The sequence below is a fragment of the Aspergillus karnatakaensis genome (assembly GCF_047715665.1).
Source record: "Aspergillus karnatakaensis strain CBS 102800 unplaced genomic scaffold BJY04scaffold_18, whole genome shotgun sequence".
Lineage (NCBI taxonomy): Eukaryota > Fungi > Ascomycota > Eurotiomycetes > Eurotiales > Aspergillaceae > Aspergillus > Aspergillus karnatakaensis.
This window is the reverse complement of record NW_027395730.1, coordinates 494,275-508,083: the sequence shown is the minus strand read 5'-3', so window position 1 is coordinate 508,083 and position 13,809 is coordinate 494,275. Positions and strand designations below refer to the sequence as shown.

General features: G+C 50.6%; 6 protein-coding genes across 6 annotated transcripts; 5 read left to right on the top strand and 1 right to left on the bottom strand.

Annotated features, from left to right (window-relative positions):
• Positions 1–70: 70 nt before the first annotated feature.
• BJY04DRAFT_217221 (uncharacterized protein) lies at positions 71–715 on the bottom strand (the record flags this gene model as incomplete). The annotated part of the gene is made up of 3 exons (XM_073715985.1): positions 71–126; positions 190–290; positions 369–715. 3 exons carry the CDS (start codon positions 713–715, stop codon positions 71–73), a joined length of 504 nt encoding a protein of 167 aa, XP_073572546.1.
• Positions 716–4,913: 4,198 nt separating this feature from the next.
• BJY04DRAFT_217219 (uncharacterized protein) lies at positions 4,914–5,690 on the top strand (the record flags this gene model as incomplete). Its single annotated transcript, XM_073715984.1, has 1 exon — positions 4,914–5,690. One exon carries the CDS (start codon positions 4,914–4,916, stop codon positions 5,688–5,690), a length of 777 nt encoding a protein of 258 aa, XP_073572545.1.
• A 458-nt stretch (positions 5,691–6,148) lies between these two features.
• On the top strand, positions 6,149–7,000 carry BJY04DRAFT_217218 (uncharacterized protein; the record flags this gene model as incomplete). Its single annotated transcript, XM_073715983.1, has 1 exon — positions 6,149–7,000. The coding sequence occupies one exon, from the start codon at positions 6,149–6,151 to the stop codon at positions 6,998–7,000; it is 852 nt and encodes a 283-aa protein (XP_073572544.1).
• Positions 7,001–7,649: 649 nt separating this feature from the next.
• BJY04DRAFT_186770 (uncharacterized protein) lies at positions 7,650–9,549 on the top strand. Its single transcript, XM_073710943.1, has 5 exons — positions 7,650–8,262; positions 8,309–8,440; positions 8,488–8,667; positions 8,727–8,852; positions 8,938–9,549. The coding sequence occupies exons 1-5, from the start codon at positions 7,697–7,699 to the stop codon at positions 9,479–9,481; spliced, it is 1,548 nt and encodes a 515-aa protein (XP_073572543.1). The 5' UTR covers positions 7,650–7,696; the 3' UTR covers positions 9,482–9,549.
• A 422-nt stretch (positions 9,550–9,971) lies between these two features.
• On the top strand, positions 9,972–11,523 carry BJY04DRAFT_186767 (uncharacterized protein). Its single transcript, XM_073710942.1, has 4 exons — positions 9,972–10,102; positions 10,153–10,531; positions 10,579–10,716; positions 10,771–11,523. The coding sequence occupies exons 1-4, from the start codon at positions 10,045–10,047 to the stop codon at positions 11,312–11,314; spliced, it is 1,119 nt and encodes a 372-aa protein (XP_073572542.1). The 5' UTR covers positions 9,972–10,044; the 3' UTR covers positions 11,315–11,523.
• Positions 11,524–11,936: 413 nt separating this feature from the next.
• Positions 11,937–13,584, top strand: BJY04DRAFT_217216 (uncharacterized protein; the record flags this gene model as incomplete). The annotated part of the gene is made up of 6 exons (XM_073715982.1): positions 11,937–11,985; positions 12,040–12,442; positions 12,494–12,628; positions 12,678–12,851; positions 12,900–13,022; positions 13,077–13,584. The coding sequence occupies 6 exons, from the start codon at positions 11,937–11,939 to the stop codon at positions 13,582–13,584; spliced, it is 1,392 nt and encodes a 463-aa protein (XP_073572541.1).
• Positions 13,585–13,809: the final 225 nt, after the last annotated feature.

The following is a 13,809-nucleotide window of genomic DNA, read 5'->3' as shown; positions in this document are numbered from 1 at the left end:
CCTCTTACTTCCACCCAACTTTGCTCCACTTCCAAGGACCACTACCCGTCGTCCAGAGACAACCGTCTTCCTAAAGCTTTTGAACCTGGATTCGAAGTCCAGGATTATTCTTGGGATAGCTATTCCCTGCAAGTCACAAAGCCCGCTTAGTATATAATACGCAAGCTGCTCAGAGCCAGGAAGACATACCGATAAAGTTGAATATGATACCAAAAGCGTTCCACCCCCAGGAGGTAGAGTGTATCTGACATATGTCCAAAATGTCCTGGAGCGCATCGGCCACCTCGTTGCTATATTTCGGGGGAGAAATTGAATAAGTAAGAGCGGCCACAAAGAGAAGACCAGAATAGATGCGCAATTAGACTCACCAGCTCGACGTCGTCCCCAGCCCAACTCCCTCACCATCACCCGATTCATCATAGCCATAGACAATGATGCCAGGATCGGCACCGTCTTCTTTTCTCTCGTAGAATTTCGACTCAACCTGACCCGGCGCGACAGTACATTCGTCCTCGCCTTTATCGCGCAAATACAGGATCGCATCTGAAATCAAGTCCGGGCGAATGGAGAATTGCTCGAACAGTGGATCCCTTATGCTGTCGACGACATGTGGGCAGTAGGTGTCTCCCACCCATTTAGGGGAGTATCGTTGTCCACTTGCCGGGTATGCAAGGAGGGCTATTGCCCCAACGAGGGCGGGGAGAATCGTCTTCATGGCTCACGGTGGTGGTGTTGTTGTTCTGGAGATTTACTGATCTGTCTGAGTGGAGTGGTGAAGGCAATGTGTCTGATAAATATATAGGGCTCTAATCTAAGGCAACCTACAAGGTCCCCCGAGTGATCTGCTAATAATAGAATTACTCCAGAGCACTGGGTACCGCACTGGGTAGGCCTAGTAAGGCATGCAATGCTGGTCTAATAGTCGAGTATGTATGATCTGATGAATGAAGTCCGGTTAGCAAACAGGCAGCGATTTGTTCATGAGGCGCTCCACCGCGCCAGCTTCAGGCGAGGCGTCCTCTGCTCGGCCTCGGCCTTACTCGCCTGTCCATATCCATCCTGATACTAGTCCTGCTGGCAGCCTTAGGACCCTACACTATCTCGAGTATTAATTATAGTCATTGTCAGGCCTAATAACGGAACAGTACAATCGACTTCCGGTCTTCTCCGAGCTCCCTTAACTGCATCTAGTATAATTCTAGCCTTAAAGTCGAGAAACGGTATACATACATCCCTTGCTGCCTTGTCTAATCGTGTCCTCCTTGACTAATACCCCATTGTCTCGATCAAGAGGCTGGCGATAAACAGAGTTGCAAAAATGATATCCAGGGAGACTGCCTTACAACGAGAGGGTCCTCGGGCAGTCTTTCGTACACACATTTACCTCAAGCCACAATCTCTTTTTCTCGTTCAAGCTCGTCATGATTCAAGATTTCTACCGAAAGTCCCTAGCCCCCAATGACACCTATTTTATGATGTGATAATCTCTATATAAGATTGACGAGACCGGCTACTGCTCCTCGATGATCTTTCTCGAGAGTCTCACACACAGTGAGTCTGGTGAGAGTACTTCTCCATGCTCTAACAGATACTCCCTTATCCGCAGAGACCAGTGGCATTGAATGTATTCCCAAAGAGGGATACTAAGGTCCTGATACTGTTTCACCAGCTCCTCTATCAATACTTCCAAGTGCCACAGATAAAATCGTTCTTCTTCGTGGATCTCCTCAGCGTCCTCTGTATCAAAAGGCTCTATTCCGATCTCTTCATCCTCCACGATTAGCCGGCAGCATGTGTGCGTGAGGCCGAGATCGGTGAATGTCAACAACCGGAGTATGATTTCCGAGCTCTGTGACCGGTTCTGAATAACGGCAATGTAGGACTCGAGCACCTCCGGTGGTATGGTCTGATACTGATCTATTGGTGACTTGGTTGCAAGTAGAGCTCTGAACGCCACGTCGAGTGGAGAACAGCCTGACGCCGAGCAGAAACAGGAGCAAGTATCCCTACACTTCAATCCGAGAACAGACCTCATGCAATCCACAAATGTCGGGAGGAATGTTGTCGGTAGGATACCCGGAAAAGGGTAAACAGCAGCAGACGACACCATCTTGAGAGCTAATATATGGTGGGCGGTAGTGTGGTTCATATTCAAGGGTATGCGTAAGTTGGCACCCTTCTCAATGAACCACATAATGTTGCTCATCAATAAGATTGGGAACTTCCTACCGCAACAGCCTGGCTGGTAAGAGGGGTCGAGCACGGGGCTGTAGCCAGCATCCGTGATAACGTTGATATCGTGAAACCCCTGTTGATAAAGGGTCTCCAACCGATCGCATCCACCCCATGGAATGTGGAAGACAGAAGAAGGACCAAGGGGCTCAAGCGACTCGTGAACCACCACGGCGTGGGTTTTTAGTTCCGCGTATATTCTTGCTGCGTTCCTGTCGGGTAGAGACGGGCCTCGCATTCCGAGCTTGTCTTGTCTCTGCTTTGGTAAAAACTTCATCGCGAGTGTCATGAGCTGTCGGCGCCTCTCTATAAAAGTCCCCATAATTAGTAGTTCCATCTCCTCGGAATCGCACGCTTCGATATCAAGACTAGAAATCGGCGTTCCGTGATCGACGAGCGCTTGCGCTGTATCCAAAGGATCACACTCAATTGCATCATGGAGCAAGTCAATTTTCACCTCAACTGGTACATCCAAATAAGTACCTAAAAGGACTCGGAAACCTTGCGCCCAACCAAGGGATAGATACAGAAGGTCAGCTGGGCTGTGAAGTTGATTGACACCTGTACCAGGCGCGCCTTTGTCGCAATCGATCATCTGTTTGAGGCCATCAGCAGACCTGTCTAGAACAGCGCTGACAGGATCCGAAAGAACAAATGCTGTCCAGTATTTGCGTCAGCCCATGTGCGAGGTTAACGGACACAGAAATGTTGCGCCTTACCATCTTCGTTCTGCAACATCGCATCGGAAAACGCTGTTATTGAATTGTGGCTCGTCATATGGCTATCTCCTACCATGGCCCCGAGCTTAATAAATCTAAAGATTGTATCCTCGTAATCCTGTAGCGCGTCGGACCCGATTATGTATACCAACAGACTCAAAGGCGTATATGTGCCAGGGCAGAAGAAGCGCGGCCCACGAATGATCTCGAGGTTCTTCATAGGCCCTTCATTGATCGGGCAGCCAACCGTCACGAGAAACTCAATCACTTCCATGTCAAAAGTCGTGCTCTGTGCGCACGCACGAAGGCAACCACGAGCACATGCAAGCTATCAAAGTCAGCACTGACAGCCCGGGTATGATATGCAACGGTTAACTGAACCCACATGTAGTAATGTCCAACCTTCTTCAGTCCTATCAAACGGGCTGGCCTTGCCTGTGTCGAATAGAATTTGCAGCTCTCTTAAAACCGCCCTAGTAGACTCCCCAGGCTCATACAGCCTGTCCATAAGCAGCTGAAGGACAGGGGAGCTCCGGGATACAATGGGGTGAAAATGGATAGTAGGACAGATAGAGAATCCCCGGGCTCCGCTCGTAAGAAATACTGTCCCCCTGACTGAGAGCCCTAGCCAGCGATTAGAAAGTACAAAGTCCCATACATCGTAACTGGCTTGAGAGCGGAAATCATAGTGAGGGCACGTGCGGTGGTGAATCCCAGGCGGGCTGTCAACCCCAGGGCAGAGACAGCGTGGCTTGTCTGACTGGAGAGAATCACTCTGTTTCAATGGCCCCTCAAGAAAGCGAGGCTCCTGGTATGCCTGTCGTGCTCTATCAATCATGAAGCCCCGTGCGTAAGCTGCATGGAGAGGCATGGTCTGCTTCGCGAGGGATGATATCTGTTCTATCTGTAGCCTGCATCCACCACCAAAAGAAAAAAAGCATTAGCAGGGTTTAAAAATGAAAAGGGAATGACTTACGCTAGCAGTGCAGTGTGAAGGTTCATCTGAAGCCTTTCTAACGTACTCACTGTGTCCAACAATGTCTGTTTCCGAAACGGATAGGCGATTCTTTTCCCAGCGGACCGAATCCTGTCCCTGAGGCTGGGATTTTGGCCGATAGACAACTTAGCGACACATTCGTTGACTTTTCCAATCCACTTCTCATTTTCCACAATCTTCGCAGCAATGTTGACTGAGATTGCAGACTGGATGAGAGAGGGGTCGCAAAGAAGCCACAAGATCAGGTTGAGTATTGACAACAGCCCCTCGGTTTTGACTTTGGCGGCATCGATATCATTATCAAAGCTCTGCCATGCATCACAGTATGTCACGATCAGCTTGCAGCTTTCAATACCCAGCGAGATGATTCCAGCAGCGCTCGCGGCAATCTCCGCCATTTTCTTTTCTTTCGATGAATCTTTATGGAAATGTGACACGGTCTGAGAAAGAGAGGCAATGGCAGTTGCGGTGAAGGAACAGAAAATGGTAGGCAGCAGTCAGCCTCACCTTCCTTTTCAGCCTCGCTGACAACTCACTCGATTGCAAGCCACAGTCAGCCTTGCTTTTGATTGATGTGACGCCGATTGGATATCCTCACATGTCCATGCTTTGGAAAGTATTAGGAACTATCACGAACAAGCCCTTGACAGGGTGGCAGGGGTTGACTGGGTTTCAGGAGATTCTCCTCCTCCACCTCACCAACCATCCCATATCATCTTCCAATGCGAGGCTTATCACACCTTCCACTCGAGAAACTCGACGAGGTACTGTACCTAGCTCTGGACGAATCTCATCCAGGCCAACCTTGCGATTCCGCCCTTGTCAGTCGAGCATGGCATTCCAGAACAACGGCCCTAGTCTACAGCTTGTGGGTCTACAACGGGGCACGGCATTCGTTTAGACGGCTGTGGCTTTTCCTTCAAACCATTCTAGTCAGCCGTCATCACGCATCTCTAGTACGAATGATGCATGTCGGGAATTGGGGTGTCAATCCTTACCTGCTATTTGACCAGAAGGTCGACTATTCTTTTGATGAAGATGACCTGAGCCTCCTGCGCGGCGGCCTTAGCCAGACTGGCCTTCACCATCTCGAGTCGGATATGATCCTGGATATTCATAGGGGTGATCGTCGACCACTGATGGCACTTCTTCTTGCATTGCTCCCGAATCTTGCTGTTATTCGTGCTCATGTACCATCACATGATCCATACCTTATGGCGGTTCTGCAGCACGCCCTCAATGAGCAGACTCGTGGGCAAGACACTTCATCGCTTTTAGGCCACCTCCGTGAGCTATTTATCTTTGCCGAGGTTTGGCTTCCTGCCGAAATACCCGAGGAGGAGAATCTTTCAGATACCCCTCGAGCCCCTTTGAAACTGGATGGGTTATGGCCGGTGCTATTTCTACCAACGATGCGCAAACTTTATCTTTACGATCTTGAGACAGAGGGCATATCAACATTAATCGAGAAGACCCAACATGATCAGACTTGCTACATCGATGACCTTTTGCTTAAGACTCTTGACGAGTCCAGCTGCCGGGCCGCGGATATCAGAGCACTTATAAAGCTGCCAAAGGCTCTTCTGAACTGCTCACTATCTATCAATCGTCGACCAGGATTCCGTCAGACAGATATATTTAAGATGCCAATGCTGGATATCTGGAAGTCGCTTCATGATCACCAGAAGGAGCTGAGATATCTGGATATTCTCTACTTGGTATACCACTCAAACATCACTTAAAATGGCCTGGGGCAGATTCAGTACCTACGCGGACTTTCAAAGCTGCAAGAGCTGCGCATCCCGCTGTGGCATCTCACCTGCTCCACGGGGTACGAGGTGCCCAATGTAACTGTCCCGCTTTTGAAAGAGATCCTACCGCGATCTTTGGAAAGCTCTGTGGTTGATTGGGACTGCAAGTCTTCCCGCACTGCCGGCAATCGCCTTGCAGATAGAGGAACTGGTTATCGGGGGTTCGCATACGCTTCTTGGTTCAATCATCTTAGAGGACGCCTCTCTCTCTAGCCGAGGCTCTGAATGGCAATGGGTGCACCGGTCTCCTGAATCATGGTCCCTGGGAATCCGTAATCACACTCGCACCGCGTGGCACTTGTCTGGACGGGATGAATCCTCAACGATGTTATTCCTGCTCCATTTCCCAGGCCGGGATTTGTATCAACTCTTGGGGGCCGATGTACGAAATGCGCGTTGATGGAAACCGTCGGTTCTTCAATATCATGCACCGGACGACACCACTGCAAGAAGAGGATTTTGCGTCGGACAGTACACCGTCCCTACCATATGCAATGAAAGTCCACGTGCTACCGTTTAAAACGCACACGGGGGACACCACACAGCCCGGATACATGGTCTTTGAAAACTACACTCCGATCGCCTTGCCCCTGCTGCTGTCATTCATTATCTATTTCACGCACCGTAACGTCTCGCCGTCGACAGCTGACCTGGAGGGTCTATATAAAGCGCTTACGGGTTACCATGAGGAAGTCGTGCCGCGCCTCGTCATCTATCTTCTTCCAGGCGCTACCGAGAAGGACTGTGTAGCCCACTGCCACGCTGAGCAGCGCACGTACGATAGCTACCAGGCCGAGATTGTCCGTTTCAACGCTCTAAGCACAAGCTCGCCGCTTGGGCTTCCTCCGTGGCCACCGGCATCACCAGGAAGGTTACCTGGGATGATGCTTAACGGGGATGACGAGCATCCCGCCGCGCGTAATTCGGTGACTTTCTTCATCTGCGCCGAACGTAACTGGCAGGATGGAAAGCAATGTCTACTTTACATGAACCTCTACCCGCGAGGTGGTGAGAACGAGAGCCCATCTCAAAATCAGCGCGTGCCGTTAACAGATCTAGCTTTCGATCGAGAGCTAACACCCATCAATGATGCCAGCCCATTGAATGACGAGTTGACTGCAGTCGGTGGTTACATACTACCTGTCGATCGGTATATAGAAAATGCTAATTACGAGGCTGATGACGAGGTGGAGCGGGTTTGGAGGATGGCAACGTATCATGGGTGGACGAATTGGGGCTAATGACTCCTTAATCACTGGAGCATGCCTCCAGAAGATAGGATGCCCGGGCTTGTCGAGTCCGGCGAGGGCGTCTGCGCTGACTCCGGATGACATACAGGTCGTCCCACGTTTGCAGAAAGTGACCACCTTGTACAGGTGTGCCCGGACCAATAAACAGTTATACCCACTATTGGATTCCTTTACTCCTCCGCTTAACGGCAGTTTCACGCTTTGCCGTATGTTCATTGCATGTGAGCGAGTTGTGCATGAAGTTACCATTATGTTACCTGATAGAGTCCTATAGCCCTCATTCACCCTATGCAAGATGAACCTACTTGATACCCTCTCGACAGTAAGCCCCAACTCCAACTTCCTATGTAGCCGATCCAATGACGTACTGATCACATGGGCCAGGTACAAGGTGGCAGCCCTACGCCAAGGGGTACTAAACTGCGACGAAAGGGGCTTCCACCAATAAATCCTCTGGTAGGGCGCTTTTACGAGGTCCAAGAAGCCCAAAGGTCCTAGAGCATACGTCCAACCCACAGGCCCAGCAAGCTAGTGAGACACTCTGCAGCCGGATAAATCGGATAAAAGCCGACTGCCATGGCGCCATAACTTATAGCTTTGACTCTCCCTGGCTCGTTTACCTTCCCACAACACCCTACCTATCAAATTACTGATGCATTGCCTGACTGTTATGACTCTAAAGTCGCCATGACTTCTCAACTTACAGTTTCTTTAATGCTCTCTTTGCTGGCAATATCAGCAGCCGGCGATGGCGGCGACTGCGAAATATCGCCTACAATAACAAGCCAGGGAGATGCAGATACAATTTTCGATAAGTGCCCAGAGGTCGAGGGTACTATCATGCTCAATCTGAGCGCGACTCATGAGGGTCTACTTGTTCTCCCCAATCTGACCCGCTTGGACGGTAGAATCAGGGCCGACGGCTTCTCGTCACCAACATCAATTGAAGCGCCAGAACTTGTCTATATGTCAAGTCTGATTATCACTGATACCGCCGGTATGCTATCGCGTTTATCCTTCCCTCGTCTTGAAGACTCTGGAGATGAAATATCACTTGATACTACGTCGACCAGTCTTGAATTTCCAGTGTTAAAAAAAGCCGGTTATATTGCGCTCAAAGGAGCGCCGCCACAGAATAATTCTGGCCAGAATGATCCTACAACACAGTCTCTCGAGGTGAGGGACAGCCCGACGGCAGATTTCTCGTCATTAGTCACGGCCGAGTCTGTCAGGCTCGAGGGACCCTTTGCACGGTACCCGATCCTCATTCGTACAACGGTACTTCGCTAAATTCGTTAGTCTTGATATGGGTTCGCTGGAGTCTATAAGCAAAACTTTGACCATTGATACCGAGGCCGATGTCTCTTCCGAAGTTTCATTTCCTTCCCTAAAGTCCGCGTTTGCGATTGTGCTGTCAGACAACATCTCTAAGTATGGACTTGTCCCTCGCACTCTAGCTCATCACTAAACCCCAACAGCATCTCCTTACCTGAGCTCATGTCTGTTCGAGAGTCTGATGACGCGGTGTATGTGTATCATTCGGAAACCGAACCCAAGGGCGTTCATCTCGTGCTCAACGCCTCCACCATACCTCTTTCACTTTATTTGCCGCGCCTTCGGTCTGTCTCGAACTTCATGATAAATGGCCCATTCCAGAAGTATGTTCCTGATTTCTATTCACCTGTTGGTGCCTGCTGATATAGGTTCAACTGCATAGGATCCACCTCCCTTCTCTGGAAGCCAACCTGGGACCAATCTATATCAACTCCACGCGCCCTTTATCCTTAACCGCCGGGTTTTATTCCATCCATACGTCAATTGGGCTTTGTGGAGCTATCCACAGGTGGGTCCCTTCTCTCTTCTCTCCATCCTGCGCCTCAATTCTGCCTTATCGTATTATGCCTCGTGGAACTAAAACAGAATCTTAGTGTCTCCTTCCCAAATCTCACCGACAGCAAGCGCATTAGTCACTCCATCACCATAAACTCGACCATCGATTTTGACTGCCCGGCTTTTGGATCAAAGATTGGCAAGTTCGTGTTTTGCTCCTCCCCGAGTTCCTCTTACGATCACTATGACGCTCTGAATCAGAAGGCTGCTCAGCGTAAGTTAGACCTTGCTAGATTGAAAAAGGTGCTGCTGGGAATTTTCATTCCACTAGGGGCATTTGGGGTTCTGGTGTACTATTTGTTCACCCGAAAGAAAGGGGGGTCACAACAGAGGAGCGCTGTCACTGGTAGCAGGACCGGCGATAGTGGTGATTTGACGGGGGGGCTTCTACGACGGTGGGACCGTCGTCTTACTCGTCGTGGTTATGCTCCTCTTCCTGATTTTCTTAGGAGTGATTCTCAAGGTTCGAGGCAGCCTCTAGAAATGGACGATATGCCTCCGCCGCCGTATTCCCCGAGGCAGGACACGGTAGTAGGGACGCCAACCCAACCGGGAGCCAGCAGCGGGAGAATCGAGACATGAAGGAGGGTCCATATGCTCAGATGTAATGTTTCACGGCTCTGCATGGGCCAATTATAAGTCAATCGATGCGACAGCATGAACGTAATGACGCAATTTAATGAATTGTTTGTTATCCTCTTCAATATCCAATGAATACTTGCCAAGCAAATCACTCAGGTCTAGCCTCGAGTTCTCCAAAGCCCCGATCAAGAAAGCCCTCTGATTCGTCACAATACAAGTCAGGGCTCAGAAACGAGGGTCTATCCGGAACAAAACATCATGTGAGTCCGCGTAGGGTCCGCTCTCCGCCCATGCCAAGCGCTGCGCCCAGCGCCACCAACCGGGGAGAGGCTCTGTGCCAATGATATCACCCGCTCAGCCCTTTCGGGCGTAAACGAGGTGAGCCCTACGTGCCGAGAGGCCGAGGAGATACTGGTTTGAGAGATGCACTCGACAGGGTTATATATTGGCCGTGACCTCCCTTCCAAGTCAGGTTTGTTTACTTTCTCGCACGCACCAACTGCAACTATCACCACTTCAATGCCTCCACTTCGGGTGTTGATTATTATCTTGAAACCGCCTTGATGACTCTACGTGCTATTTGGGCCTGTGCTGTGCTGGCTATCGGGGTCTTTCCGATCTGTATGTGGTTGCTTACCCTTTCTGGAATGACAGATGCTGACTGCTTGCAGCGGGGCTTGCGCGAGAGTGCACGGGCTGGTTTGATATTTTTGAGTTGGAAGATATAGAGCGATACTTTTCTGGCTGTACTACTGTCAATGGAACTATCGCTATTCTTCCCTCCTTCTCTGGGGCATTGGACCTTGCGGATATAATCGATATCACCGGGACTATTAAGATCGATCTTGCTGCTGATGTGTCTTCTGTCGAAGCTCCCGAGCTCGTCTCTGTAGGGAGCTTGGAGTTTGAGCTCGGTCAGGCAGAGCCAGTTGTATCCTTTCCTTTGCTGCATACCGTAGAGGAGAATGTCTTAATTATTGGGGCTGGGACGGTTGAGCTCCCATCATTAACAAGTGCTGGGTCAATCAGCTTGAAAGGGGCTTTCGAAAGGTATGTTTCTGTACACTATAGCTACAGGCTTGCTGATTACATCCCAGTATCGAGTTGAATGCGCTACTCTTTGTGGGCGGTGCCATGACAATCCACAATGCCGATTCGAGCCTGGATGCGGTCGAAATCTCGCTTCCCGCGCTCGAATTTGCCGAATCAATCAAATTGTCCGGGGCTATATCAAGGTATCTCGGCGCCCTTCTCCTTGCAGACACCTCATGTATACTTAAGTCTATTAGCATCTCGTTCCCGTCCATCAGCAGCATCCCCACCGAGATCACCGTCCGCTCAACCCATACTCTCGACTGTGAAGGTCTTGCCAATGCTATGATGCTCTCCGCCAGTCAACCCGTATCTTGCACTTCCCCACCCGTACCCGCATCACCCTCCAAGCCAGCAGAATTGCGCCGCCGCGCCCTCCAGCGCCGCGCCACACGGATGCAAAACCCCGCGATCATCGCACTGATAATTGTACCTATTGTCTTCGTCCTTTTGATGATGACCTGCTGCACGGGAGGAAGCAAAGATTCGGACAGCGCCATTGCGACTGCGCGTGCTGCTGGGGCTGCGAATGCCGCCGCCGCGGCTAATGCCAGGACCGGAAACACCAATATCAATATCAATGTTGGGGTTAGGCGGAATGCAAATAGTGGTAATAGGGGGGTTGACAATGAGATTACGGTGCCGTTGCCTGTTTATCCGGGGTATCAGAATCATGATGGGGAGAATTGGGGAGCGCCGCCGAGGTACTCATTTACGGATGAGAGGGGGAGGAGGGTGTGAGCGTGTCCAGTAAATGGCGGACCTGTGGTTGTCTTCAGGTGTTTTTGTGGAGGATTCGAGTGTTGGACTTCTTTTTATTGGTTCCTACATGATGTCGGTATCTAGCATGCTTGCGCTTTTCGCACAGTCATAACATTAGCTCCTTCTAGTTTTCTTGCTGCAGACCTGCAGCTCTTACCTATTATAATGCCAGAATATTTTTTGACCCCAAAAAAAGGGTAATTTGTATCAGGTCGGCTCTATTGGGTTTCCTGCCGATCTAGGTGTGGACATTTTAAACCAGCTTTACGCAGGCTATCCTCATCGCACTTTGTCTGATGACTCAAGGGAACTCTCAAGTGATTGTCTACCGGTGCCCCTCGTGCCCAGGCCAAGCACGACTAGTTTCATTCAGATGCCTTGCGCTCTTCAATATCCACCAGTAATCGGATCAGTTTAAAGCCGGGAGCCAGGGCTGAGATCCCTGCCCAGAGATAATGGCACTGAAATGGTTACTAATTTCAGCATAAAATCACGTGGGCTGCTGTTGCACAAGGCGCGTTCCTGGCGTTTTCTGTTTTCGCTTTGGTCTGGACGCACAGAAGACCCTCATCGATTCTCTATCACTCTTACTGGGACCACTATGGCTCACCACATTATCTGGTACTTGAGGCTCTTGAGTTTCTTGATCTGTGAGCTTACACTCCCGTGGTCTGTCAGTTGAGTCTAGCTAATAACTCTATCAGTAGCGGGATCCGCCAGCGATTGTTCAGGATGGTTCGCCATAGATCAACCCGGAGACACAGACAATGATTTTCAGAACTGCGCGACTGCCAACGGCATTATCAGTTTTTCACGGTCCGACACGGGCCCAATGGATCTCACGCATGTTGTCCATGTAAACGGATCAATCCAGACCCAACGCGGCCGCAGCCCCATCGAGCAGGTGCCCTCTATCGCCGCCCCGGCTCTTGTATCTGCTAGCGTCGTCTATTTTGATACCATCTATCCGGTTGGGAGGATATCGTTCCCCAGGTTGGAGGATGTCACGGCGCGCAGGTCGTTTCTTGACTGCGCAGATGACGCGGATGCAGACTTTCCGCAGCTGGTGCATGCTGGTTCTGCTGCGTTTCATGGGAGCTTTGCAAGGTTAGTGTTGTTTGACCTTTCCATTTCCACAGATGTGCTCATACAGAATAGCATGAATTTGGACTCTCTGCAGACAATCGATGGTGATTTCACCACTGGTTCGCCTTACAGCGGCGTTGGACATGCTTTGTCGTTGCCATCCTTGGAGTCCGTGGGCTTCATGCGGCTCTCTAGTAACCACACTAGGTATCTGAACCGCTCCTGGACTCTAGTTTTCTCTGCTTACATTGCTCAGGTTTAGCATGCCGAACCTAGTCTCTGCCGGACCTCCATCCCACGCCGAAGGATCAACGTCGACAGAGTCCGGACTGCGATTTCATATGGATATGAGAGTGACTCCTTACCAGCTAAACCTCCCTAAACTCTCATCAGTCGATTCGCAGCTCTACGTTCATGGCCCCTTTGAAAGGTTGCAGTTCCACTCGTCTTAATCGACCGACCACTGACAGCCTGACAGGCTCGAACTTTCTGTCTGTCAAGAGACGAATGCGCTCATCCACATCGACTCTACGCGTCGCCTATCTTTCTCGCTACCCCTGCGCGCTGCTGCTAAGATAGAACTTGCTGGTGCAATCGAAAGGTATGTTGATGTTGTCACACAGCCCTTCACTTTGATCCTTACACACCATCCCAGCGCTGCCTTCCCAAACCTCACCAGCTACACCAGCATATGGGTAAACTCAACGCGGGACTTCGACTGCGATTCCTTTATGGAACAAATAAATACGACGGCGCCATATCCGGATCCTATCCCCATCGTTTGCTATTCCCGACGCTCTTATTCAGGCCTCCCCCTCGCCGCTAAGGTAGCAGTGGCTGTTGTCATTCCAAGTGCAGTGATATTTCTGCTAGGTCTGGCGTTTTGGCTTCGGAGAAGGCAGAGGGGAACGAAAAATGTCAATAGTGCTACTACCATCCCTGCATCAAGGAGAGCACCTGCCACGACAGATGCAAGAACAGGACCTCAAAGGCCGGCGCCACCTCCGGAGTACTCACTTCGACGATGCCTAAGGTCCTCTGGCCCCGGTGCGAGTCCTGGCACCGGTGTTGAAATGGATGCTTTGGCAGCTCCGCCACCATATTCCCGCGACAGTAGCGGGACGGGTCGATGGGGTTATGAGTACGTGGATCACAGCTTCTAGCAGCGCCGATACTGGCCCACGGAGTCTTTCCGCGATAGTTCACCTATGGTCTCGCAGATAGCCGTATTAGGATCCGCTTCGGCGGCACTAAGGAGATCCATCCTCGTACCTAGGGCTGCAGAAGCGGATACGCCCTACGCAATGAGAAATCAAAGCGCCCGCTGACTCAGAGTGACAGACGATGAAGTATCAGCACGGTGACTGCGGAATTAACTGCCTAAAGCC

Coding starts and splice junctions, on each gene's coding strand:
- BJY04DRAFT_186770 (XM_073710943.1), top strand. CDS start 7,697: ATGACTTCTCAACTTACAGTTTCTTTAATGCTCTCTTTGCTGGCAATA. Junction 8,263..8,308: donor CTCGAGGGACCCTTTGCACG/GTACCCGATCCT, acceptor TAAATTCGTTAG/TCTTGATATGGGTTCGCTGG. Junction 8,441..8,487: donor CTGTCAGACAACATCTCTAA/GTATGGACTTGT, acceptor AAACCCCAACAG/CATCTCCTTACCTGAGCTCA.
- BJY04DRAFT_186767 (XM_073710942.1), top strand. CDS start 10,045: ATGACTCTACGTGCTATTTGGGCCTGTGCTGTGCTGGCTATCGGGGTC. Junction 10,103..10,152: donor TATCGGGGTCTTTCCGATCT/GTATGTGGTTGC, acceptor GACTGCTTGCAG/CGGGGCTTGCGCGAGAGTGC. Junction 10,532..10,578: donor TTGAAAGGGGCTTTCGAAAG/GTATGTTTCTGT, acceptor ATTACATCCCAG/TATCGAGTTGAATGCGCTAC.